Source organism: Panthera pardus, unplaced genomic scaffold, assembly GCF_024362965.1.
Source record: "Panthera pardus isolate Hobbes unplaced genomic scaffold, ASM2436296v1 HiC_scaffold_27, whole genome shotgun sequence".
Taxonomy (NCBI): Eukaryota; Metazoa; Chordata; class Mammalia; order Carnivora; family Felidae; genus Panthera; species Panthera pardus.
This window is the reverse complement of record NW_026526843.1, coordinates 97,901,593-97,928,733: the sequence shown is the minus strand read 5'-3', so window position 1 is coordinate 97,928,733 and position 27,141 is coordinate 97,901,593. Positions and strand designations below refer to the sequence as shown.

At 38.5% G+C, this 27,141-nt stretch overlaps 1 protein-coding gene across 18 annotated transcripts in view; it reads right to left on the bottom strand.

The window, feature by feature from the left end:
* DMD (dystrophin) overlaps nucleotides 1–27,141 on the bottom strand; it is a 2,111,713-nt gene that overhangs the window by 605,795 nt on the left and 1,478,777 nt on the right. For all 18 annotated transcript variants that reach the window (XM_053892047.1, XM_053892050.1, XM_053892044.1 and 15 more), the window contains one exon: nucleotides 22,786–23,018. In XM_053892047.1, the coding sequence (XP_053748022.1) occupies nucleotides 22,786–23,018 (233 nt within the window). The remainder of the gene's footprint in view (nucleotides 1–22,785; nucleotides 23,019–27,141) is intronic.

Here is a 27,141-nt window from a genome sequence, read left to right as displayed (position 1 = left end):
AACGATGAATCACGGGAATCTACCCCCAATACCAAGACCATACTGTATACACTGTATGTTACCTAACTTGACGATAAATTATATTAAAAACTTAAATTAAATTAAAAAAATTTAAAAAACGTGGCCCATACATACCAATCCATACTTATTCAAATTTTATACACGTATAACTTTATTAATATAGTAGGTCTTGGAGAAAATATAAACTAAATATTAACTTTTAAAGAAGGAGATAAAGAAGGAGATAAAAATAAATGTAAATAGAATTTATGGTTCTTCTTATATATTCCCATTGAGGATCTCTGTAACTGAACAGACAGAGGAAGAGATAAAAGTTTCTACTTAAAAACAAACCACGAGGGGCGCCTGGGTGGCTCAGTCGGTTAAGCGTCCGACTTCAGCTCAGGTCACGATCTCGCGGTCCGTGAGTTCGAGCCCCGCGTCGGGCTCTGGGCTGATGGCTCAGAGCCTGGAGCCTGCTTCCAATTCTGTGTCTCCCTCTCTCTCTGCCCCTCCCCCGTTCATGCTCTGTCTCTCTCTGTCTCAAAAATAAATAACCGTTAAAAAAATTAAAAAAAAAAAAACCACGAAAAGTGTGTGATTTCAGTCATTTAGACTTTACATAGGAAAATGCTAAAATGTATACAGGCATTTAATGTCCTTAAATGATGCTGTATATTGTGTGCTTCTCTCTAACACTCATGCAGATTTTAATAAGTAAGCAACATTTAAAATATAATGTTACATGTAATATATATAAATATAAATATAAATATAAAATATATAAAATTATATAAAAATATAAATTATAAATATAAAAATAAAAATACAAATATAATGTTATATGTAATACATAAATATATCTTCACAGACAATGCTGATTTTATAGAAAACTTCCTAAATTCTTTCCCTCAGATATTCATTCTGGAGAAAGCGTCATTCCTTGGACCCTGGTAGGTAGATCACAATGAAAGGCACAAATGCCGCCCTCAAATTGGGCGCACATGCCTTCCCAAATTATAGACAGTGTTAAAAGAGTTCTGAAAGATTAATTTGGTGAAAACAAACGCATGCAGAGAAATCAAGTGACTCACAGAGTCTTAATTTAAATAAATTAACATTCTCTAAATTGTGTTCCTCGGATATGCCACACAAACAATTTCTATGGAGAAATGCTGAGCTAAACGATGCTAACATCCCTGTGGGACTTGTCAGGGACTTTGCTATGGTGATAACACCTCAGCTCTCCGTAACACGCAAAGTCCATGCACAACTCTCAGCTTATTTGATTTTTTTCAGGAGGAATGTCTAGTATTCTGCAGAACAGCTGGGGAAATGTTGAGATATTCTACTCCTAGGAACAGGAGTATATTTCCTAGTGAAAATCTTATTATCTATCATTTTCCATTTTTTTTTATAGCATACAATAAACAACTGAAATTATGAGAGGCAAGAGGGGCTGTTCTTGTTGGAACATGATTGGTGATGAAGAAGAAGAAAAAATCTAGGAGCCTGGGCCTTGGGATAATGCTGCAATGAACAGAACATGTATGACCAGGTAGCACAGATCACTTAAAGGAGTTGTAAGATGAAAGGGCAACCCAGACAAGGAAAAGCAAACTTGATCTTTAAAAGAAAATTATAGGGGCGCCTGGGTGGCGCAGTCGGTTAAGCGTCCGACTTCAGCCAGGTCACGATCTCGCGGTCCGTGAGTTCAATCCCCGCGTCAGGCTCTGGGCTGATGGCTCGGAGCCTGGAGCCTGTTTCCGATTCTGTTTGTCTCCCTCTCTCTCTGCCCCTCCCCCGTTCATGCTCTGTCTCTCTCTGTCCCAAAAATAAATAAAAAACGTTGAAAAAAAAAAGTAAAAAAAAAATAAATAAAAGAAAATTATATGACATGAGCCATATTACTTATATTCCTGTTTGATCATGTTAGAACTGGTAATCTTCAAAGTGCTTACATATTTTCTCGAACTCCATGGGTGTGTTTGGGACTTAATAACTCAGAATGTTGAAACTGATGCCCTAACCCTAGGTATATGGATTCGAATGGACCTCTTCAGAATATGGCAGGCGAATTAAGCTATGGTCAAAGTGATTGCTTTCTCTTTCTCCAATTAAAAAATACACAGAAGCAAAAAGATACCAACGGACAATTTATTCCTTCCTTAATTTTGTTTTATTGATATCTGAAATAAATTTAAACAGGAACCATGCGTGTTATAGCAATTTATGACAGCACGGGCCACCAGTACTTTCTACAGGGATGGAAGTGTTCTGTATTTGTGCTGTCCGATACGGTAGTCACTTGTCACATGTGCTGTTTGAAACGTGGCGAGTGTGGCTGACGCAGTGATTTTTAAAGTTTAATTTATTTCTAATTATTTTTGTAAATAATGGAAATGGTCTGTATTTTTTTTTTTTTTTTAATTTTTGGGACAGAGAGAGACAGAGCATGAACGGGGGAGGCGCAGAGAGAGAGGGAGGCACAGAATCGGAAACAGGCTCCAGGCTCCGAGCCATCAGCCCAGAGCCTAACGCGGGGCTCGAACTCACGGACCGCGAGATCGTGACCTGAGCTGAAGTCGGACGCTTAACCGACTGCGCCACCCAGGCGCCCCGAAATGGTCTGTATTTTGATTGTGGTTGCACAACTCTATGTACTTGTCGAAACTCCTAACTATACATTAAAAAGGGTGAATTTGACTGCATGTAAGCAAATATTCAATGAACCTTACTGAAAAATAAAACAAAGCCAAGACAATTTTACCAAAAACCAAAAACGATTATGTATGCAAAGCTTGTTGCCCATTTTTTAAAATAGGAAATTTATTGTCAGATTGGTTTCCATACAACACCCAGGGTTCATCCCAACAGGTGCCCTCCTCAATGCCCATCACTTGTTGCCCATTTTTAAACTACAAAGCTAAAAGCTTTCAAAATTCATGTAAAAAAAACCCCTCCCAGGTTTGCCTAAATAGCTTATTAAGCATTAAATAGCATTCCACTCTATGCAATTTAAAGAAAAGAACAAGTGGGGAGCCTGGGTGGCCTGGTCGGTTGGGTGTCCGACTTTGGCTCAGGTCATGATCTCACCATCTGTGAGTTCAGAGCCTGGAGCCTGCTTCTGATTCGTGTCTCCTTCTCTCTCTGCCCCTCCCCACACTCGCACCCTGTCTCTCTCCCTCTCTCTCAAAATTAAAAACATAAAAAAAAAAAATTAAAGAACAAAACAAGTGAAAAGTCCTGGGTCAGCGCTGTGGGATATGCAACAGAAGCATGTCTTTGGGACTGACAATGGACAAGAATTATTTATCAATATTCTTCACCTTTCCTTTCAGCACTTAAAAAAGATGCCACTTCTTTCTGGCCGCCATAGTGGCTGACGTGATATCCGCCATCACTCTGATTTTTTTCCCCCTCTCTGGCTGCTTCTGAGATTTTTTTTTTCCTTGTCTTTAGTTTTCAGAATTTAATTATCATGTGTCTTGGCAAGGATCTCTTTTGGCTTATCCTGTTTGGAGTTCTCTCAGGTTCTAGAATCTGCAGGTTTATGCCTCTGGCCAAATTTGGGAAGTTCTCGGCCATTACTTTCTCTAGGACTTTGTCAGCCCCGCCCTTACTCCTCTCCTTCCAGAGCTGTGATGGCACAGTGTTGGATCTTCTGGGCTACAGGTCCCTGAGGATCTGTTCACCTCCCTCTAGTTTCTCTCTGTATTTTAGGTTGGCTAGTGTTTAGTGCTCTATCTTCCAATGTACAACGTTCCTGTTCCTTCTTCTCTCTCCCCTCCACGTGGCTGTAGAGATCTTCCACTCAGCCTTTTAGTTTGGTTATTGCTTTTTAAAATTCAGTTTCGAAATTTCCATTTGGGTCTCCTTTAAATATTTTTACGGAGGCTATTTTTTTCTCGTTTGTTTAAGTCTTCATGATTGTTCACCGAAGCATTCTCAGGATGGCTGCTTTAAATTTTTTTTTTAACGTTTATTCATTTTTGAGAAAGAGAGAGAGGCAGAACATGAGTGAGGGAGGGGCAGAGAGAGGGAGACACCCAATCGAAGCAGGCTCCAGGCTCTGAGCTGTCAGCACAGAGCCCGACGTGGGGCTCGAACTCACGGACCACGAGATCCTGACCTGAGCTGAAGGCGGACGCTTAAGCGACTGAGCCACCCAGGTGCCCCAAGATGGCTGCTTTAAAGACCTTGTCAGGTAACCCTGCCATCTCCGTCAGCTCCACGTTGGCAACCAGTGATTGTCCTTTTCTGACTCAGTTGGAGCTCTTCCTCGTTGATGTATGATGAGATTTTTTTTTTTTTCCTAATTGAAACACAGACATTTCCATCCTGTACTTTGGGATGCTGGATCTTACTTAATTACATCTTCCATTTGAACTGGCTCCTTCATCCCAGCAGGGCCTGGGGCTTTCTCTTTGGCAGGTGGAGGCAGAGGTCCCCATGCAGCCTCCACTGGCACCACAGAGTGCGGGAAGGGGGGCTCCTCACCACCCGGCAGAGGTGAGAGCCCCAGCTCCTACAAGACCTTGATGGTGGGGATCTCGGTGCCCCCTTCTTTCTGGGCGTTTGGCTTGAGTACAACAGTTATCGTTTAAAAGGTTTGTCTTATTAGGCTACCTCTTTCGTGATCCTTAGGCAAAAGAACAGGCTTTTCATTTTGTCTGTGCCCTTTGGCACTTTTGAATTTCTGGCTTCTTCAGCTGCAAGGCTGGGGTAAATGGGGCAGAAAGAAAACCCAGTGTGCCCACCACCGTCTCAGCCTGTGGATCCGGAGATCCCAAGCAGGCCGCCTTCTCTCCACCTTTGAAATGAATGCTGGAATCTTCCTAGGCCAGCCGGCCCAGGGCAGCAGGACCATGAAAATTTGCGGCATCCCAGACGGAGATGCTGTAGAAGTACCATTGCCTCAGGCAGAAAGCAGCGCCCACTGCGCTGTCCACGTCCAGGGGGTGCCACTCGTTGTACCTTTCCGGCAGCTACATCTTGCCCACGTTTGTGTTCCCCAGAAGCACAGTCTGTCCATGGTGCTCCCTCATGTTCCTGCAGGAAGGCTCACTCCTGCTGCCTGCGCCCCTCCAGCCCGGACGCCCTGGGCACCGCTGGAGTAGCCAGTCCCTACTCCCAGGTCGCCTGGACCCGGGACTCGCTTGGCCCTGGACTCGCGGGAACCTGGACCTGCTGGGACCCCCAAGTTGCGTGACCTCTCCCGGACCCTCCTGATGGGATGCCTGGGAGGATGGAAGACGAAGCGCTTAAAGTCTAATTAATTTAAATTTCAACAGCCACAGGTAGCCAGTGGCTACCGTACTGGACGGTGCAGATTGAGAGAATTATCGACAACACATACGGCTAACTGGGAAGTTACTCCTTGAGAATAGAAGAGGAAGAGGAAATACAAGCACAGTGCATTCAATTCCCCACTTAATTTACATTGTTTTCAGTGACCTTTGTGTGCTAGGACTGTAAAGGGAGGGAAGTGATGCCTACTACTGAACATTAATGCTAGGGTTATTCTCGTCCCTGGGCACCTCCGTGCCATGTCTGTGAGCTGAAAACTAACAAAGCAGTCACGTCATTTTTACCTAATTAAAAGCAACTTAAGTCTGAAGAAGGAAAAATCTGGATCTCTTGGTGTCTAGAAGCTACGAGTGGTCACGTGACACATTTCAGGTCAAGGCCTTCTAAGCAGACCTCTTTTAGGTGGGGTGGACAGAAAAGCTTTTGTTTTCCTTATAAGTAGAAGCTGACACCCGGCACATGCATTTACCCCCCCCCCCCCCCCGGCCCATTTCCCCTTTTCCTATTTTAAAACACAGCCGCAGCTCTTAGAGGCGGCTTAGCCGTCTTGAGACCACAGGAAGGGAGAAAACCTACATGTTAAAGACGGCAGGAGTTGGGACACATGATTTTGAGGCTGCTGGACTTCCCCTGGAATCGTGGAGGTCCTGCTATGTGAGAAAACCTCCTATGTGGACAAGCTATTGTAACGAGCGTTTTGTCACCTAGAGCCAAACACAATCCTAACCGTCTTAATTGGGAAAAACAATCCTTTAATTTTCAAAATTCTTAGTCTAAAATTATCACTGTTTTTGTTCAATGTGGTAAGTTTAATTCCCAGAAGCCTTTCATCCATCACCGATCAAAACCAAGCATAAATCATGCTGCATTTAAAAGGTAAAATATGCATATGCCTTTATAACAGATTGTTAAATTTTAAATGCTAAGTAAAACTAATCATCCATGAAGATAAAATAAACAATAGTTTATCAAACACCTAGTATGCCGTTAGCTGCTACAGCAAAAAGAATACCATGCCGGCCTTTGAGAGAATTTAAATTCATTTCAAGGGTTAAAATAGAAAAATGTAAAAAGTCAAATGACAGTAAATGTTTTAATTTATTTTGGTTTCTCTAAAGTATATTTATTTATTTTGAGAGAGACAGGGACAGCACGAGTGGGGGGGGGGGAGGGAGGGAGGGAGGGAGGGAGGGGAGAGAGAGAGAGAGAGAGAGAGAGAGAGAATCTCAAGCAGGCTCCGTGCTGCCAGCACAGAGGCCAATGTGGGGCTCGAACCCACGAAGCCGTGAGATCATGACCTGAGCCGAAACCAAGAGGTGGATGCTTAACCGACAGAGCCACTCAGGTGCCCTGACAATAAATGTTTTAAAAGAGAAGTTTAAGACAAGAGAAACGGCTTTACAAGAAAATATATAGTTAATGGACAAAATAATTTTGCAGTGAATCAATGATTAAAAAGACCAATATGGATCGAAGTTATCAAAACAAACTTCACAGAGAAGGCAGGGACAGACTTCAAAAGGTTCAATGCTCCGATAAACCAGTCAGCTCTACATTTCTAATCATCATAATCAACTTTAAGGAGTGTGAAGGAATCCTAAGTCATTGCTCTGGTTACTTCATAATTGGATTTGGTTAGAACTCACACCTTGAAATGGCTGCACAGTTCTCATCTAAAAAGCTCCTCATGCTAAAAATAAAACACATCCTCATTTTGATTTAGAGAACAATTTTCCTGTAAAATCTCATTATATAGAGCTTCTTGCCTGTTTGAATTCTTTCCATCCGCTATTATCTGCCCCTAGTAACTGTCTTCTTGTAGTGCCTAACACCTATTATATAACTTAAAAAAAAAAAAAATCGAACTTGGGGAAATGTAGTAAAGTGGTGGTTTGATTTTTATGTCAAATTTCTCAAAGGGCATTTACGGTTCTAACTGTGGCAGCTTTTTATGATTTTCATATAATGTGACACGACAGAAAAGCTTAGCCTCAACAGAGTTGCTACAGATTATTTTTCCTCTCACAATGATCTCGTTCTTTCAGTTTTAGGGGGAAAAAAAACCATGAAGGAGTTAAGAGCAAATTATTCTCTCCTCTCCGCTTTCTTAAGTAGAGATTTCTCTATATACTTTTGCCCCAAACTTTGCCCATGGCTTTACTTTCTGTTATTTCTAGTTGGAAGTTTTAAAAACAATCCAAGAGCTGAGCATAGATTAAATCAGTTTGGAGGGGAGGGTAAAGTCTACATTACAAAGTGTATTCTATTTCCCTAATTGAAAGGAGAATATGTCGTCAGATAAATCAAAGCATGTCAATCCTTGGCATAAATCATACCGAAGATATTCTTTCCCTGATTAAATTATAAGAAATACCTAATTCTTAAATGCGATGCTACCTGTTTACTCAGAATGCAATACATAGAGATAAGGGAATCTGAATGGATTTCTGAGTTAGTAAAATTATATTCAAAGTTACTTTTAAAAATCAAATAAAGAATGGGCTCACATTGCTCTAGAAACCCTGGTATTATTTTTAGTGAATTCATCAAAGATCTCAAGACTAGAGTCAAATTCTATTGCTTCCATTTCAAAAACAATGCAGCTATGATCACCTTGGAAATTTACTGATCAATTAACTTGGATCATGAAAATAAAAAAATGAGAACATATTACGCAAAAATAAATTTTCACCCCAAGGTTATAGGATAAAAATTAATAAGACACGTGGAAAGAGAAATCTAGCTTAATTTCTTCTCTATAAGACAGGCAGGCACATATTAAGAGGAAGGAAATAAAGGATTCATTCATTCATTCATTCTAATATTAGTCATATGACTAATATTCTAATTTAGTCATATGACTAAAACCACCATAGCATTTTTTTTCTTGTGGCAATAACTTCTCTTTTTCCCTTTTACACTTTCCTCAAAGAAGATCCGTTCTAAAATTGAAGCCTATATAGTTTTTATTTGATTTTTTGTAATTTTACTCTTTTATTTTTTTGTTTTTATTAAATTCCAGTTAACATACAACATCACGTTAATTTACGGTGTGTAACACAGTGATTCAACACTTTCATAGACCATCCTGTGCTCATCACAACAAATGCACTCATTAATACCCATCACCTATTTAAGCCATCTCCCCATCTCCCACCTTCTGGTAACCGTCAGTTTGCTCTCTATAGTTAAGAGTCTGTTTCCTGGTTTGCCTCTCTTTCTTTCCCTTTGCTTGTTTGTTTGGCTTCTTAAATTCCACATGGGTGAGCTCATACGGTATTTGTCTTTCTCTGACTTATTTCGCTCAGCATAATACTCTCTAGCTCCACCCATGTCATTGCAAATAGCAAGATTACATTCTTAATATTATCCCATTCTTCTGAATAATATTCCAGTGTGTGTGTTTATCTTCTCTATCCATTCATCAGTCAATGGACGCTTGGGCTGCTTCTACAGTTTGGCTATCATAGGTAATGCTGCTATAAATATCAGGGCACGTGTATGCCTTTGATTTAGTATTTTTGGATTCCTTGGATAAATGCTTAGTAATGCAATTGCTGGATCATAGGAAAGTTCTCTTTTTAACTTTTTGAGGAACCTCCACATTTTCCAGAGCGGCTGCCCCAGTGTGCATTCCCACCAACAGTACAAGAGGGTTCCCCTTTCTCCGCATCCTCGCCAACACCTGTTGTCTTGTGTTGTTGATGTCAGCCATTCTGACATGTGTGAGTAGTTTTGATTTGCATTTCCCTGATGATGAGTGATATTGAGTATCTTTTCATGTGTCTGTTGGCCATCTGGATGTCTTCTTTGGAAAAATGTCCATTCTTGTCTTCTATTTTTTAATTGGATTATCTGGTTTTTTGGTGTTGAGTTTGACAAGCTCTTTATATATCTTGGATACTAACACTTTATCAGATACGTCATTTGCAAATATTTTCTCCCATGCAGTAGGTTGCCTGTTAGTTTTGTTGATTATTTTCTTCTCTGTGCAGAAGACTTTTACTTTGATGAAGTCCCAATGGTTTATTTTTGCTTCTGTTTCCCTTGCCTCAGGAGACATATCAAAAAAGAAGTTGCTATGGCCGAGGTCAAAGAAGTTACTGCTTGTGTTCTCTTCTTGGATTTTTATGATTTCAGGTCTCACATTTAGGCCTTTGATCCATTTTGAATTTATTTTTGTGTATGGTGTAAGAAAATGGTCTGGTTTCATTCTTTTGCACATTGCTGTCCAGTTTTCCCAACACCATTTGTGGAAGACACTGTCCCTGTCCTATTGGATGTTCTTTTTTGCTTTGTCAAAGAGGAATTGACAATATAGTTGTGGGTTCAACTCTGGGTTTTCTTTTCTGTTCTATTGATCTATATGTCTATTTTTGTGCCACCACCATACTATTTAGATTACTATAGCTTTGTAATATAACTGGAAGTCTGGAATTGTCATATCTCCAGCTTTGCTACTCTTTTTCAATATTGCTTTGGCCATTTAGGGTCTTCGGTGGTTTCATACAAATTTTAGGGTTGTTTGTTCTAGCCCTGTGAAAAATGCTGGTGGTACTGCATTAGGGATTGCATTAGCTGTATACGCCGCTTTGGATAGTATACGCATTTTAACAATATTTGTTCTTCTGCTCCATAAGCATGGAATGTCTTTCTATTTCTTTGTATCGTCTTCAATTTCTTTCATCAGTGTTTTGCACTTTACAGAGTACAGGTCTTTCACTTCTTTGGTTAGGTATCTTACTATGTTTAGCGCAATCGTAAATGGGATTAATTCCTTAACTTCTCTTTTTTGCTTCTTCATTATTGGTGTATAGGAACGCAACAGATTTCTGCACATTGATTTTGTATTCTGCAACTTTACTGAATTCACTTATACGTTCTAACAGTTTTTTTTTTGGTGGAGTCTTTTGGGTTTTCTACATAGAGTATCATATCATGTGCAAAGAGTAGAAGTTTGACCTCTTCCTTGATGGTTTGGATGACTTTATTTCTTTTTGTTGTTTGATTGCTATGGCTAGGACTTCCAGTACTATGTTGAATATAAGCAGTGAGAGTGGACATCCCTGTCTTGTTTCATAGAGGAAAAGCTCTCAGTTTTCCTCCATTTAGGTGATACTAGTCATGAGTTTTTCATAGATGCCCTTCACTATGTTGAGGTACGTTCCCTTTAAACCTACTTTCTTGAGAGTTTTTATCAAGAATGGATGTTGTACTTTGTCAAATTCTTTTTCTGCATCTCTTGCAAGGATCATACGTTTCTTATCCTTTCTTTTATTGATGTATTACATTTACTTATTTGCAAATATTGAACCACACTCGCAACCCAGGAATAAATCCCACTTGATTGTGGTGAATGGTTTTTTTAATGTATTGTTGGATTTGGTTTGCTAGTATTTTGTTGAGGATTTTTGCATCTATATTCATCAGAGATCTTCGCCTGGACCTCTCTTTCTCTCTCTCTTTTTCTGTGGTGTTTTTATGTGATTTTGGCATCAGGGTAATGTTGGCCTCATAGAAGGAATTTGAGTTTTCCTTCTTCTTCTGTTTTCTGAAATAGTTTGAGAAGAATAGGTATTAACTGTCTGTTCAAGTTTTCTACCTCTTTCTGTTTTAGTTTTGGTAGTTTATATGTTTCTAGAAATGTAGCCATTTCTTACAGGTTGCCCAATTTGTTGACATCGGTTTTCATTATATTCTCTTATTGTTGGTATTTCTGTGGTGTTGTTATTTCTCCTTCCTCATTTGTGGTTTTATTTATTTGGGTCCTTTCTCTTTTCTTTTTGATAAGTCTGGCTAGGAGTTCATTAACTTTATGAATTTTTTCAAAGAACCGTCTCCGGGTTTCCTTAACCTGTTCTATTCTTTTTTCTTTTTCGTTTCTATATCATTTATCTCTGCTCTAGTCATTATTTTTTTCCTCCTGCTGGATTTAGGCTGTTTTTTGTTCTTCTTCTAGCTCCCTTAGGTGTAAGGATAGGTTTTTTATTTGAGATTTTTCTTGCTTCTTGAGGTAGGACTTCTTGCTATATACCTCCCTCTTAGGACCACTTTTGCTACACCCCAAAGGTTTGGGATTGTTGTGTTTCATTTTCAGTTGTATTCATTTATTTTCTAATTTGTTCCTTTATTTCCTGGTTGACCTATTCATTGTTTAGTAGCATGTTATCTAACCTCCATGTATTTGGAGGTTAGATCAACTTAAAAATAACTTAAAAATAATAAACTTAAAAAAAAGTCTCGTCTGATAAAAGTATTCCTACTCTAGCTTTCTTTTGACAGCCATTTATTTGCATGATAAATGTTTCTCCATCCATTTCAATCTGCAGGAGTCTTAAGATCTAAAGGGCATCTTTTGTATGCAGCATATAGATGGGTCTTTTTTTTTTAAATGTGGCTCATATTTATGTCTATCACTTCCATTTCACTTATCTAGTAATTTCATCGTATTTTACAAACTATTGCCTGAAACACATGGGGAAAAAAGTGTAACGTCATTTACAGAAAAAGAAAGCAAAACACTGATAAGTTAAATCACTTGCTCAAGTTCGTAGACACAGTAATTCTCTTCCACCTATCCACTGAATTAACAAATACTTATCAAGAGCCTTCCTCGTACACCAGACATCAAGCTCCACACTGGAACTTCTGTGTATAAAGGACTCCATAGGAGAGAGGCCTGCCTCTCCCGGCGTAGAGTCCAATTCGTCTTTGAGTCCCAGGAGTCTCCCCAGACTGCCGCACTGGTAGCACGTCCTGCTGTTTTCCCTTCCGGCACTCGCCCAGGAAGACGCGCCCAAAAAAGAGTGGGGACGAAGCAGGTCCAGCACGTAAAGGCTGCACAGAAGTACAACAAATGGAGAAACACACCAAGAGCTCTTTTGTTTCCACGTCGGGTCTTTTTTTTTCCCCCCCTCAATTCTGACATTCTACGTATTTTGATTGGAATGTTTGGTCCATTTACATTCACATTAATTATTGATAGATATATATTTATTACCATTTTATTACTTTTTGTGGTTGTTTCTGGAGATTTTCTCTGATCCTTTCTTGTTTTTCTCTGTTTCATGTATGACTGATTTTCTTTATGGATTTCTTTTTCTTTAATCTTTGCATGCTTATTACTGCTTTTTCATCTATGGTTACCATTAGGTTTGTATATAGTTTCTTATGCAAATAGCATTCTATATTCAGTTGATGGTCATTTAAGTTTGAATCCATGGTTTTATTCTCTCCTCCCCATGTTCTGGGTATATGTTACTATACTTTATATCCTTTTTTTGAATGAGTTCCTTGACTGATTTTTTTCACAGAAATATTCAGTTTTAGTACTTTTGTGTTTCCAACATTTGTACTGTCACTTTTGGTCTCTCCTGTCCACTCAAAGAATCCCCTTTCATTGCAGGGCTGGTTGAGTGGTTACAAACTCCTTTAATTTTTGTTTGTTTGGGAAACTCCTTATCTGTACTTCCATTCTGAATGATAGTCTCGCTGAGTAGAGTATTCTTGGCTGCAGATTTTTTCCATTCAGCACTTTGAATATATCATGTCACTCCCTTCTGACTTGCCAAGCTTCTGTTGAAAAATCCCCTTTTACCATCTAAGTTACTCCTTCTGGACTGCTTTTAAGATTTTCTTTAATCACAATATTTTGCAAATTTAATTATAACACGCCTTGGTGTTGGTCTGCTTTTGTTGATTATGATGGGTGTGCTCTGTGTCTCCTGGATCTGGACGTCTGTTTCCTTTCCCAGATTAGGGAAAGTTTCTGCTATTATTTCTTCAAATAAATGCTCTGTCCCTTTTTCTCTCTCTTCTCCTGGGACTCCTATTATAGGAATGTTATTTTGTTTGATGGAGTCACTGAATTCCCTAAGTCTATTCTAATGTTGCATAATTCTTCTCTCTTTTGTTCAGCTTCATCGCTTTCCATCACTTATTCTTCTATGTCATGTATTCATTCCTATGATTCTTACAGCCTACTGTTCATTGCATCAAATATGTTTCTAATGTCATTTATTTCATTCTTCACCTCTGATTCTTTTTTAACTCTTTAATCTCTGTGGTAAGAGTGTCACTGATATCTTCCATTCTTTTCTTAAGCCCAGTGAGTAGCCTTATGATTGATGCTTTAAATTCTCCATCAGGCATGTTACTTTTATCTGTTTCACTTAGATCTCTGGCTGTGGCCTTATCTGTTTTTTTTTTTATTTGGGATAAATTCCGGTGTCTTGGTATTTTGTCTAAGTCTCTGCCTTATCTGTGTTAGAAAAGCCAGTTATGTTTCCTGCTCCTGAAAGTAAGAGCCTTATGAAGAAGGGGTCCTGTAGGACCCAGGGCCTGACATTTCAGGCATTGTGTCTGGTGTGTGCTACACACATTCTGTTATTGTGTTGTTTCTGATCTGCAGAGGGGCCAGCTGTGTGCAGAGGCTCTAATTGCCTCCTGTGGGTAGTACATGGTCCCTTGTTTGAATGTGGTGAGTTTTAACTGTGTGTGCTCTGGTCTGCTTGTGAAATGAGACCTGTCACCACCTCCACCAGAACGGAGATTATGCCAATTTCTCTGATCTGGAGACAGAGTGCGGGAGGGGGTTTGTGCTGCTTTTCTGTGGGAACGGCCCACCACACTTGGGCTGAGCCTAGTGTGGCTGAGTAGGGCAGTTCCACCAGAGAACAGGCATTGAGACTTAGCGTAAGCAAGTTTGGCAGCCAGTGTTGTTGTTGCACTGCTTTCAGCAGGTGGCTCTGTGTTTATGCTGAGGGACTAAGAAAATGGCACTGGACAGCTACTTTGTTCCAGGAGAGGTGTCTCCATTAACGCTGCCTCTTAGGGACATGCTTCAAGAAGAGTAAATGATCTCCCTATTGTGTGCTCTAGGTACTTTTTGGAGCACCGTTTCCATACTATATGCATCCAGGTTGTTTGCCTGACTTCTATCCAGGAGCAGTACAGTGTTCTCCAGGCTCTATCCCAGGCAAGCCTTGTGACCTTTAAAACTCTAGGCTTTAAGTCCCATTGGTTGAAAGAACTCACAGAATTCAGCTCCTCTTGCTTTCCAAACCATTGTCTGTATGGGGAAATGTTTTCCTTGTGTGTTCTTCTGTGTGCTTCTTTCTCTCTTTTCCTTCTCTATGACCACAGCTCCCTCCTCTCCGCAGAGATTGCAATCTGTTTGTCCTGTAACCCACATCTCTTCACTTCCTGCCTTCTTCAACCTGGCCTCTTCTGTCCTTTTAGTTGCAGAGTTTGTTCTTTCAGTCTTCAGGTTGATTTCTGGGGTATTTAGGATGATCAATACTTATCTAGTGGTATTCAAGGGACGAGGTGGGCCTAGGGCCCTCCTATTCTGCCGCCACCTTCCTCTCTTTGCCTATTCTTTTTATTTTTAATCTCCAAGAGCACCTAACACTGATGCCTTTCACCAGTAAGTGTTCAATAAATAACAGATGAATGAAAACTTATACCAAAAGCCTTTTGAAGGTAGACACTATAGCTCTAATGAATCTGTATGACATTGTAACTCAGGTCTCAAAGTGGCCACTGGAGGGAGGAAAAAAAATATTAGTAACGTTTATTTTCATTACAAACTACTAAACATGGCTACCTCATATGGGGTTAATTATATACGTATATATTTATCATTTTAATGTAAGTAATCAGATGCAGTAAAGTGTGCTTAAATGTACAAAAGCACTTAACTACTAATTATGTGTGAGCATTGTATTATCATATTCTCAATTATTTGCTAACACACACAGAAAATCAAATTGAAGTCCAAGCTCTTATCCCACTATCTCTTTCCAACATCTTTCCCTAATAGTCCCCTTTAGCATGCTTTGCAACATGGCTTTTCAAAGACAAGGAACTGAGGAGTAAATGAACAAAGAACCATACACCTAACACTAATGTTACCTCCCATTACACTACCATTAAGGGCAACGGTAAGAGGAACTTATATTATTACACACTGTAACTACAATTATAGGCTTCAGGAACCCAAAATTATGGTGAAATGAAAAGCCCCCAGAGCAGGTAATAATATTCAGACTATAATAACATTATATAGCTTTCAAAAAAGATTAAACTACATTGAATTACTTATACTGCTTTCTTATAAAACAGAGAAGATCAAATATTTTAGGTATTTTTATAAAAATAATAAAGGCCATTTCATATAAAGGAACCCCTATTTAGACTCAAGCAAGGAAACTTTGAGATAGAATTCACTATTTAAAAACAATGACAAACATAAACTTCCTTATCAGAATCCCACTGGTATTTTATTGAAAACACAGTATACTGGCTTTTATCAGGATTCATGTAAATATCATGGTTCACTTTTAGTTGATAAGGTTTTGACAGAAAATTTTACAGTGAACTGAATTGAAATGTATTAAGATATGCATTTCTATTCACAGACTTTAAAATATGTAGTTTGGTAAAACTTATGTTTATCTTTAAGCCAAAAAGTGTATGATATCACATTCCATAAAAAGGTCATTATGACACTTCGAGAATGGAATTTTTTGGGTGTGTTTGCAACTCTATGATCTTTGTCTTTAAGGAGTGTTTATTTTATCATGACCAGAGAGTATAATCTAAATCATATTGTTGACATTGATTTATCTTTACATCCTTCAGTGAAGATAATAGTGAATTTGGCTCTCATTAGGTAAGGAAAGAAAATTGTATGCATGTGGAGCAGTGATTCACATAGTTATGAGCTTTCTAGAGGAGACATGTACATTTGTCAGAAGATAATTGCAGTACAAAATTTGCAAATATCGTCAGCCAAATATATTACAACATTATTCTTTGTAGAAGGCAACACACACTTTCTATATATGGAAAGATGGCCCCCTCTGGTATGGTGTTTCTTATACAAGGTTGTACAAAAATGCAAGGATGAGATGAGGGCTGGATGGTTGTTTGTCAAAAGAAAAAAGCCCGAATAATCAATCTCCTTGCCCTGAGATGACTGTCATCTAACTTGTGATATCTGTTGGATACCCATGGAAATAAACTGTGCATAGTTGCTTTTTTTTTTTAATTTGGTGGAGAAATGAAGAGATGCTTAAGAAAGGTGGTGGTGGAGGTTATAGAAAAAGACAAAGAAGGAAGAAATATTATGCCCAAGAGATCCGGATTTACATTAGGACAATGATATTCACTAAATAACCTTAGATCAATTAACTATATTGTCTGTAACTTTCCTCATTTGTTGAATAAGGGAAACTATTTATAATACTCACTTTTCTACTATGCTCATGACAACAGAATAATATAAAGAAACATTCTGTTTTGTTTTCTTTTTAGTTTAAACAATCAAAGCCTTTTCCCCCCCACACTGTTTCAACAACCCCAGGTCCCTGCTAGATGAGTTCTTTTGTCTTAAGATTGTGGCTGAATTTTTTCAACAAGAGTTATCATCAGAATGATTCTGGAGCCATTCAATTGCTCTTTGTGTAGATATAGCCAGAGTTCAAAAAAATAATCATGGAACTTTTATTAAAGACTTTGATCTTAACAATAAAAAACTTAAACACATCCAAGTAATTATTTCCCATTTAAATAACACTGTGCCTACTAAAACTTCTTATTCAATTTTTGGATAATGAAATCTCCCAGGTAGAGGTGTAATGTGTAGTTAAAAATGAATCTTGAACAATGCTATTATCATCTTGTCCAGATTGGCCAATTTGTCTCAACCCCATCCTGGAGAGGTCTTATTAGAGGATAAAACTCCTTTGCCGATTCAATTCTTTATTCAATACAAGTGTCTATGGTTTAGATTTAGTGGCGAATTATCCTGAACACCTGGCCAGAGTGACTTGAAAAAAGACTATAATTTATTTAGCACAGGCAATCAGATACCAGAAGTATAAAAAATACTGGTATCATATAGCTGCCTAAATCCTATGTGTTGATAGCAACACAGTTCCCCACTGCCACAAAGCTCTCCTCAATTTGCCAGCCTCCTCTCTTATCTCCCCATCCGCCTTCTCCCTCCCACCCTCCAACCTTTCTTTCAGTTCTCCTTTCCTCCTTCCCTCTCTTTTTCCCTAATATTCCATCCTTCCCTCCCTCTATCCTCCCTTCCCGTCTTCCTTTGTCTTTCCCTCCTTTCTTTCCCAAATTGTTCTATTTCATTATCACTTTCAGTAAAAAAACCTCTAGACATATTTCCCCCTCATTCGATAGATTGTCAGTAAAAGAAAACAATGAATAATCGTCAAAACAATTTTGTTTCAATTGTATGTAAACACGTGATCAATTAGGAAAAGAGCATTTTGAAAACTCACATTTCTTTGACACTATAAATTACAAATCACCTCTGCTATGAATTCAGAATGTTAGGAAATCAACTTGGAGCTTCATGTATGTTTTACTTTTAAAGGTTTAATTTGTACATTTCACATCTGTATCCTTTTACAATCTCATGGTGTATTTTTGACTCTAAAGTTAAGCAGTCAAGGTGCTAAAATTTTTAAAAATGTTTATTTACTTTAAGAGACAGAGAGAGAGCGTGCAAGTGGGGGAGAGGCAGAGAGAGGAGAGAAAGAATCCCAAGGAGGCTCTGCACTGTCAGCAAAGAGCCCAATGAGGGGCTTGATCCCAGGAACCGTGAGATCATGACCTGAGCCAAAACTAAGAGTAGGACACTCAACAGACTGAGCCACCCAGGTGCCCCAAGTTGCTTAATGTTTTAAATGGCTACATTTTATAATCTTTTTAAAAATTTATAGTTGTCATTTTAACTTCCATTTTTTGCTTAATATAATTCACTTAGTAAAAATTACTGTTATTTCAAAATAGTGACAGCACATTTTTTCTAAACTGAGAAACTAACTTAATGGTAAAGGAGAACAGAAGCTTAATCTCAAGTATATAATTTTGAATTCAAGGTCTAGAACTATGAAAAGCTAACTTGCTCAAATTTCTGGTCCTTATTACCTTTCTGGGAACAATATTTCAATCACTGTATGTCTAAGGTTTGATCTGAACTTCCTAAGTTCAAAACTAAGTTCTCCTAGGTTCATAAAAAGTTGTTACCACCTCTCACCTAATTTGCTGCAATTAAAATCCCAAATTCCAATCTCAGTTAAAAATGAAGCTATTATAGCACATTTCATTCACATTATTCATCAGGCAATCAACACTTATTGAGAGCCAGCTACTGTTGGTGCAAGGGTCAAACTTAAATTTAAGGTTCTGAGGCATAAAGAGTCTTTATCTCAGGTCTCCACAGAGGAAAGTTCAAACAGATAAACAGTGCTTCGATTATGATCATCACCTCCAAGTCCCCTTTATTTGCCCCATCCTTCATCCCGTTCTACACATTCAGGGGACATTTATTGCTCATTGGCTGCTCAGCATCTTTTTCCTTTTCTATTTGCAAAAGACCCCAACTTCTTTGAGGGGGAATAACTTCTCCCTCACTGTGAGGGGTTTTGGAAGGAGTTGGTTTTAAAGCAAAGTTCCCTGCTCTCCTCTAGCTAAGAGTTGGGTTTGTGACCCAATCAAGGTCAACTGGATTCCCTTCTCCAGGATTTTGCATTCTGAAGAGTTACGCACTTTGCAGAAAAAAGAGTCACAGAGACACTCGAGCAGTTCCTACAGACCAGATGCCCAGGCATGCTCAGTATCTTGTCTTTTCTAAGCCTTTTTCCACTGACTCCATGCCAGTTCCAGCACATTGACTTTCTGCTTGATTCAATCAGAGGATGTTTTCTGTTGCTTACATCCCGAGAACCCTATTGATATTCAACTAAACTACACTTGATGATTTTACTTCTTTATTTAAAATCCTTTCAGCGTTGCCACTGCCTGCAGGCTATAATCAAAACCCCTTGTTCTAGCAAGGAAAGATCCCTGTTTTTTAGACCCATCCCTCTCTATGCAACCACATCCATTTCTTCCCCACCCCCTTAATTTCAGCCATTCGGAATCGTAATTTGTATAACACACTACTCAGTTTTCCGCCTCAGTGAAAAGTGTGGCTTGTTTCTTCTGCCAGGATTACCTTTCCCTTTTTATTTACCTGATTAATGCCAGCTTGTTCTTTAATACTCTTTTCTCTTCCCTGGCTTAGTCAGATGTCCTCTTCCTGAAGTAAGTCCCTAGAGCATCTCCCAGCCATGCCCAAGGGGGCAGAAAACTATGGTGGTTAAGGGTGGGGGCACTGGAACCAGACTGCTTGAGTTCAAATTCTGCTATCTCTTTACTACTTGGCTTTGGGCAGGTTATTTAACCTCAATGTGCTTTATTATCAATCTCACAGCGTTGTTGTGCATTAGGTAATACACGTGAAGTACTTAAAAGTGACCAGCATATGACTAGTGTTAAATACGTGCTAGGTATTATCCAGAAATTTATTTCTATCCTAGTGCTATTTTTGCTCTCTTTCCTTCACCTGCTTTAATCTGTGCATTCCTATCTCGCCCAACTCTGTATTTCACAGGCACTTAGTAGTAGCTCAATAAAAATGTGTTACATGTATATATGAACAAATTAGCACTGATAGTGTTTTGTAGTTTATAAAGTCCTTTTGGAATACTACCTCATTTCTCACACCTCAAGTATTAAATTAAGGACTGTTTTATTTACAGTTTTACAAAGAGAAAAATGTTCCTTGATATAATAAATACCTCCCCAAACCTATCTTTTTCTTGTCCATGTACACACACATGCACATACACATACACACACTCACACTTGTTTAATGTTTATTTAGGGTAATTTTACTGGCCAGTTAGTGATTTAAAGCTATAAATTATTTTTCATTATAGAAATTATTTTTTATCAATTATTTTGCATTATTTTTTTAATACGAGGGGAAGAAGCAGGAAAAGCACTCGACTATTGAGCAAGGGAAGAGAATAATATATATAATATATAGTATTTATATCTATCTATATAGACATGATATACATGATATCTCTATCGTGTGTGTGTGTGTGTGTGTGTGTGTGTGTGTGTGTGTGTGTGTGTATTTAAAAATTCCTGGCTTTCTGTGACCCTAGGCATGGCATTTGAGCTTTTCCTCTGAATTAATTTTGGATCTATATTTAAAGATTATCATTTTGAAGAGGCATCAAACTAGTGGTCATTTCTGAAAAAGACCAACTTATTTTTGTGAAGACTACTGAGCAGGTCGATTCTAAAGAGATCCTAAAGGCGAGGATCACAAACTCTTCACAAGGGAGTGGGGACTTCCTCTTCCAATCTAACCCCTAGTGGCTTTTACAGGTGGCCATAACATCAATGGCAGAATGGCCTGTACGTGTGGAAATGAGCTCTTATTTTCAGGTAGTATTATTATTTGACAGACAGTTTGCATAATGCAAATTCTGTGAGCAGGCAGATTTATAAGCTAATATTAATTACTAACATTAGCTGAGGACTTTTAGTAAGGAAGGCAGGATAGGAAGCATTTTCCACGCACTACCTAATTCAATCCTCATGACAACTTATAATGCAGAGATAGTATCATTAGCCACATTGTACAGATAAACTCAGGTTCAGGGAGGTTGGATAACATACCAAAGGTCACACAACCGTAGTAGAAGGGTCAAGCTTTGAAACCAGACAATCTAACTCCAAGGGCCTTGCTTTAAACATTATAACATGTTGTTTCCTCTGGTTAGTAATACCTCTTGGAAGTATTGGTAGAACTCAACAGGATACTGTGAAAGAACGTATCTCTTATTTCTGTATCTATCAGCACCCTGAAATTGGAAATGCATAGCACTGTGTCTGGCATAGACTATGTATATAAAAACATATATGCCACTAAACGGTAGCCACACTTACTTGGGTACTGGCAAGCAGTGTATGTAGTTAAAATGTTTAGGCTTAGGAACCAAACAGACTTGGATTTGAATTTTTGCTCTGCTACTTACTAGGAGCGTAACATCTCAAAGGCTCATGCTGAAGAATGTATCTACTAATACTTGTTATAAAGGAGTAGTAAAACAGTGGGGTGCTGGGTGGCTCAGTCGGTGAAGCGTCCAACTTCGGCTCAGGTCACGATCTTACAGTTTGTGAGTTCGAGCCCCGTGTCAGGCTCTGTGCTGACAGCTCAGAGCCTGGAGCCTGCTTCAAATTCGGTGTCTCCCTTTCTCTCTGCCCCTCCCCCTCTCGTGCTCTGTCTCTCTCTGTCTCTCAATAATAAATAAACATTAAAAAAAATTTAAAGGAGTAGTGAAACAAATTATACATACTTATATACTAGGTTACATATCTTTATACACACACATATCCATCACTATGTGCTGAATACGAATGTGAATCTGTGTGTCCAGAAAAGGAAATAGACTGTGGAATTAGTTAAAAAAAAGTATTCACATCTCACCAAGTGAATAACTTTTACTATTTTTTTCTCATTCAAAGAAAAACAAAAGCAAAAGTAAAGTTTGGATAAGATCTTATTTCCTGGGTCTGTGTCCTAAGACCCAGAGAATTATTTGACCACAATCATGTTATTTGCAAGTAACAAAGAAATAACACTTAATTCAGGTGTCCTGAGTCTAAAATCAAGGTACTTTGGATGCAAATTGTTTACTAGCCAATTTTTTTATTCCTACTGAATTGCTAAAGTTCACTTTAAAAAAAAAATGTCTGCCTTACTCCTTTTTTCAAAAAGTAGCTGTGTACTAACTAAATATCTTCAAAGAAATTTATTACTTCTGTAGACAAGATTTGGAAATCACTTACCAGTGAAATAACTACAGCAAATAAACACTTGAAAATGATTTTTCTTCTTCATTCAAAAATATAAAAGATACATAGTGTATTTGTTCTAGCTAAGTCAACCAGATTTCTATCAATGAATTCCTATGTTTCTAACTGATGTCATGATTTTGCAGAATGGATTCCAAGAGGCTGAGAAATGCAATCTTTGTATTAAGAACATATTTATTTGACTACGGCATTGTATAAATTCCAGTATTAACATCTAAAGTATTGAAAAATATATTATGTTTGGTGCTCTTCTTTTCTAAAAAAATTATAACTTTCATTTATACTTATCATTAAAGGAGGAAAATTGGCCCAGACAACTCAAAAGAGTGAACAACCAATTCCCAGTTTATTATATTTGATTCTGTAATATATTATGGCTGAAAGCTTCCAAAACAAACAGTTTAAATGTAAAGAGCTCAGTTGAACTACTTATTAAATAGATTTTTTGAAATACTGGTTGTTAAGTGAATTTAATTAAGCCAATTATACTTGTAAAGTTTATGGTTTTTTCCTTGTATCATTCCGTTTTAATTTATGGCTGTTTTAGAAAATGGCATTAACTTTTTTTCTGGATCATCCTCAGGCTGAACAGAGTAGAGACAGTGTGTGGCTGACAGAGAAAAGCTGCCTGAAACCTGGTGGGAAAAGGGTCTGGGAGAGTGAACTGACGTGTGGAAATTTTTCCCTTTAAATCACAAATTCAACCAGGCTTTCGTTTTTTCCCCATACCTTCTGCTTGATGATCATTTCGTTGATGTCTTCAAGATCACCCACCATCACCCTCTGTGATTTTATAACTCGATCAAGCAGAGACAGCCAGTCGGTAAGTTCTGTCCAAGCTCGGTTGAAATCTGCCAGAGCAGGTACCTCCAACAGCAAAGAAGATGGCATTTCTAGTTTGGAGATGGCAGTTTCCTTGGTAACCACGGGTTGTGTCACCAGAGTAACAGTCTGACTAGGAGCTAATTTTTTTTTTTTTCAAAAAGAAAAAAAAAAGGAAAGAAAAGAAAAATTAGAAACACAAGCAAAGAAGCCAATTTCAATAACAACAGAACAAGCTTAATTAAAGCACCACAATTGGAGCCAAAGTATTATTTATGACATAACACATTTTTTCCCAACGATGTGAATACTTTTAACAGGATTACATGATAGGATAATTCAGAGACTCAAACTTTTCATTAACGTACATTGAACAATCGTTCAAAGTGATTTTGCTTATTCTCATGGCTGGACAGTTAATTTAATTTCAATAGTCCTCAAATACCAACTCTATAGACTGTGGAATTAGTTAAAAAAAAGTATTCACATCTTACCAAGTGAATAACTTTTACTAATTTGTTCTCATTCAAAGAAAAACAAAAGCAAAAGTAAAGTTTGGATAAGATCTTATTTCCTTGAACGGGAAGTAAATGACTTTGGAGGTGGTGAAAATCTAGCGAAATCAAAGCCAATTAATTTGGGAACAGCTTGTCGTATTTTTTTTCCCCGTTCTTTCAGACTGGTCATAACATGACTGGCAGTGGAGAAAACCCAAGCTACATTATTTTTGGTAAATCAGACCTAACAGATTTTTTTTCTCTGTGAATCTTTACCACAACACTGTGGTCTGGGCAGGGAGATCATCATTACCACCAATGTACACAAGGTGAAACCAAAATTTGGGAAAGTTAAAATACTTGTCCAAAATCAAAATCTACTAAATTAGATGGAAGTTTCCAAACAATCTATATTTTAAGAATGAAGGCTCTGAGTTGAGTGATTCAAAGGGAATTCACAAAAAAATAGGCATCCCGATGAAAAATCTGCCAAGGACTTGAATAGACATTTCTCAAAAGAAGACCCATGATTGGCCAACAAGCACAGGAAAAGCTGCTCAACATCACTCATTATCAGGGAAACGGAAATCAAAACCACAGTGAAGTATCACCTCACACCAGAGTTTCATCAGGAAGAACCAAAACAGAAACCATTAGCTGCAATGTAAATGAAGCAGTATCAAGTAGCCATAAAATGTAGATTCTTCTGTACTGAATTTAAAATACTTGATATTGGTAGAGAACTTTCGGCAGTGTAAAAGTGTCTTTTCAGTAATTTTTCTACTTGGAGTGGAGTAGTGTGGAGCACTATTGTATAAGATGGCACACGATAATGGTTAGAATCCAAAGGCGGACTCAATGAAAATATATGAAATATATTACAATAAATATATGAAAAGTATATAAAACAGTGCCAGAAAATAACAACAATATCAGCACAGTTTCTGACACTGGCAGGTAATAATGTTAGGTATACTATTTTCATCAACACTTGATAAAAAAGAGACGTAGAGATGAACAAATACAGTGAGAAGTTGGAGATAAGGGGTAGAAATATGTGAAATCTTTGGGAAAACCTCAAAGGTTTGTATGTGGCTCTGTATTTACTAAAGGGGGCTGAGCTTGCTGGTGTGATCTGATGTTAACACCCACAAACAGCCACACAGCGGGGGGATGGAAGCTAACTGATGAGGGGTACAGAAGGCCTCATCGAGTTTAAAGTCGGTAGCCTCTGAAGCCCACTACATCCATCCAGGAGACCGGCAGCAGAGAAATAGCGAATGACATAGTTTAAAGGGACGCTTTGAGAGAAAGCTGCAAATGACAACACCTCAACATGAGACCTGAGAATCATGGACAAGAAGGGACAAGTGGGCCATGTGGGCATTCCATTCTAAGGTAGCCATAAATCAATTTTCATGTACTTCGAAGGTTGTCTTTTTGTTAGAGAAGATGATGAGGGAGACTGGAGGGACGTCTCCTGTGTCTCCAGCTTTTCAGGGACAACAAGAATTTCCTACAGATGGAAGAAATAATCTTGAACCAGGCAGAAAGAAAGAAAACAAATGTAGGGTGTCAGATAGAATCAAACCTAATGTCAAGACATAATGACTGAAAAAACAATTATACTGAGGAGAGAAAGAAATTGTTTCTTGAATCTGTCTTGCTACTCTCAGGCTCTTTCTAGAAAGAGTGACATATAATCTGCAGCAGAAATAGCATCTTGTGATCCAACACTCTAGTAGGAAGCACGGGGTCCAAGAAGATCTAAAAATCTTAAACGGGATTCCAAGAGATGAGGCGAATCCCTGAAGAGGATGCATGGGTGAGGATGAAAAAAAAAAAGCTAAATTAAAACATTACTGTGGGAGCTAACTGCTGAATGCCTAGCTGACTAGAAAAGATGGACAATTTGTTCTGAAAATAGATACACAACAGATACTGAGGTAACATACAGTACTTTGGGATGGTTTCAAGGTTCTGGCAAGTGTCAGACAATGTTTTTTTGTTTTTGTTGTTTTTAACTTGACTTATTGAAAATCTAACCCTCAAAAGAGCAGGAAGGACATTTGTTTCTTTCTAGATTTACTTTTGGCCAACAAAGAAGTGCTCAAGGAAGTGGAAATGGTCATGTCCTCTGAAATCTCCATACAGCGAAAGATGAGAATACAGACAATTATCAGATTTCTCAACTGTTTTGAAAAAAAAAAAGTCTACTGAAAAGAAAGGCTGGGGCCAGAGACTTGAACAACAGAGAATGATTCAAGATGATGAAAAAGTACAGACAAATGACATTGGGATGATAATATCACAAAGTTCTCTAACGAGGGGTAAAAAAACAAGTAACACCAAGTACAAAGCCAGCTGAAGCAGATTTAGAGGAAGGTTGAAAGGTCAGCAACATAGCCATGTGTGTGCCAGCCATAGGCAGATGATCTCATTTATGGACCAGTTGGGCCCTTCCTTGCTGCTCTGCTCTCCCCCGGCACTCAACATCTGAAAACAACATCTGAAAACTCTATCAGAGCGGGAAAGGGAGGGGAAATTGGGTCCCCCATGTTCATGCCTCTGGCTCCTGTACTTTGACAGGTCCTGGAATACAGCGGGTGCTCAAATGATGTCCTCTGAATAAATGAGTGAATCTAAAGACACAAATCCATGCACATTAAGCTTTTCAGTAAACTTAGGGGCCTTCTACCTGTGGGGAGCTCTAAAAGACAACAACCTTGAAGGATGGTTTCTCGAAGACTAGAACACAGAATGTTCCTAGGCTCTCACTCTTAACTATTCCCGGAACAAGAAAATTAGAGCCCACTGCTTGGGGTAGACAATGGGAGGTCAAATATTAAAGAGAGAAAAGAGAACCAATCAATTTTTTTGTTGCCCATTTTTCTATCAAGGTGGGGGCGGATAAAAGGCAGGAAAGAACACAGGATCAAGAAGCAAAGTGTAAAACAAACTATCTAGGGCCAGACTGTTGGATTTAAATCCTCACTCTGCCATTTCTCAGCTGCTAACCCTAGGCAGGTTACCTAAGCGTTCTGAATGTCAATTTACTGCTCTGTAAAATGGCAATTATAATAGTACTTCTCTCACAGACAGCTGGCATTAACATTTCCTAGATATACAAACTTGGATGTGATTACAGGCATTTTGAGGCAAGGGATTATATCATGCTTGATAAACTGAACTTTTGTGAGCCTCAGAGTCTTCACCTACATAATGGGAAAGAGAGTACCAATCTCATGAAATTGTTCTAAGTATTTTATGAATTGATATATGTAAGTCATCTCCTAGCATTCTTCTGACAGGAGGTGCACTGTGGGTATGTGTTTTCTTCTCCTTTTCGTTTTGCTGCTCAAACAATGTTTACTGGCTCCTGATTTTCTAAATTAGCATGCCATTCTGGACTCTGGGCTCTTTGAACTAGAATTCACACACCAGCCTCTTCTTCCTCCATTCTTCCCTGCCTCCACCCCAGTCTCTATTCAGTATTCTCCAATGAGCACTGGCCATTCCACACTTTTGTGCCTTTCTCCGAAAACTCTCCTCTCCCTTCCCGAGATGAATATTCCATTTCCTTTTCCAATCACAACTCTAGATTTCTGTGATTTATGGAGAACCAGGATAAGCCAATAGCCAAAACGTCCCCATGAGGCACAGAATTACACTACTCTTTGGGGTCTTCAACATTTTCAAGTCTTCAACATTTCACTACTTAAATCTAATCATCAGTAAGAAGAACAAAATCTTTCATCTTTATTAG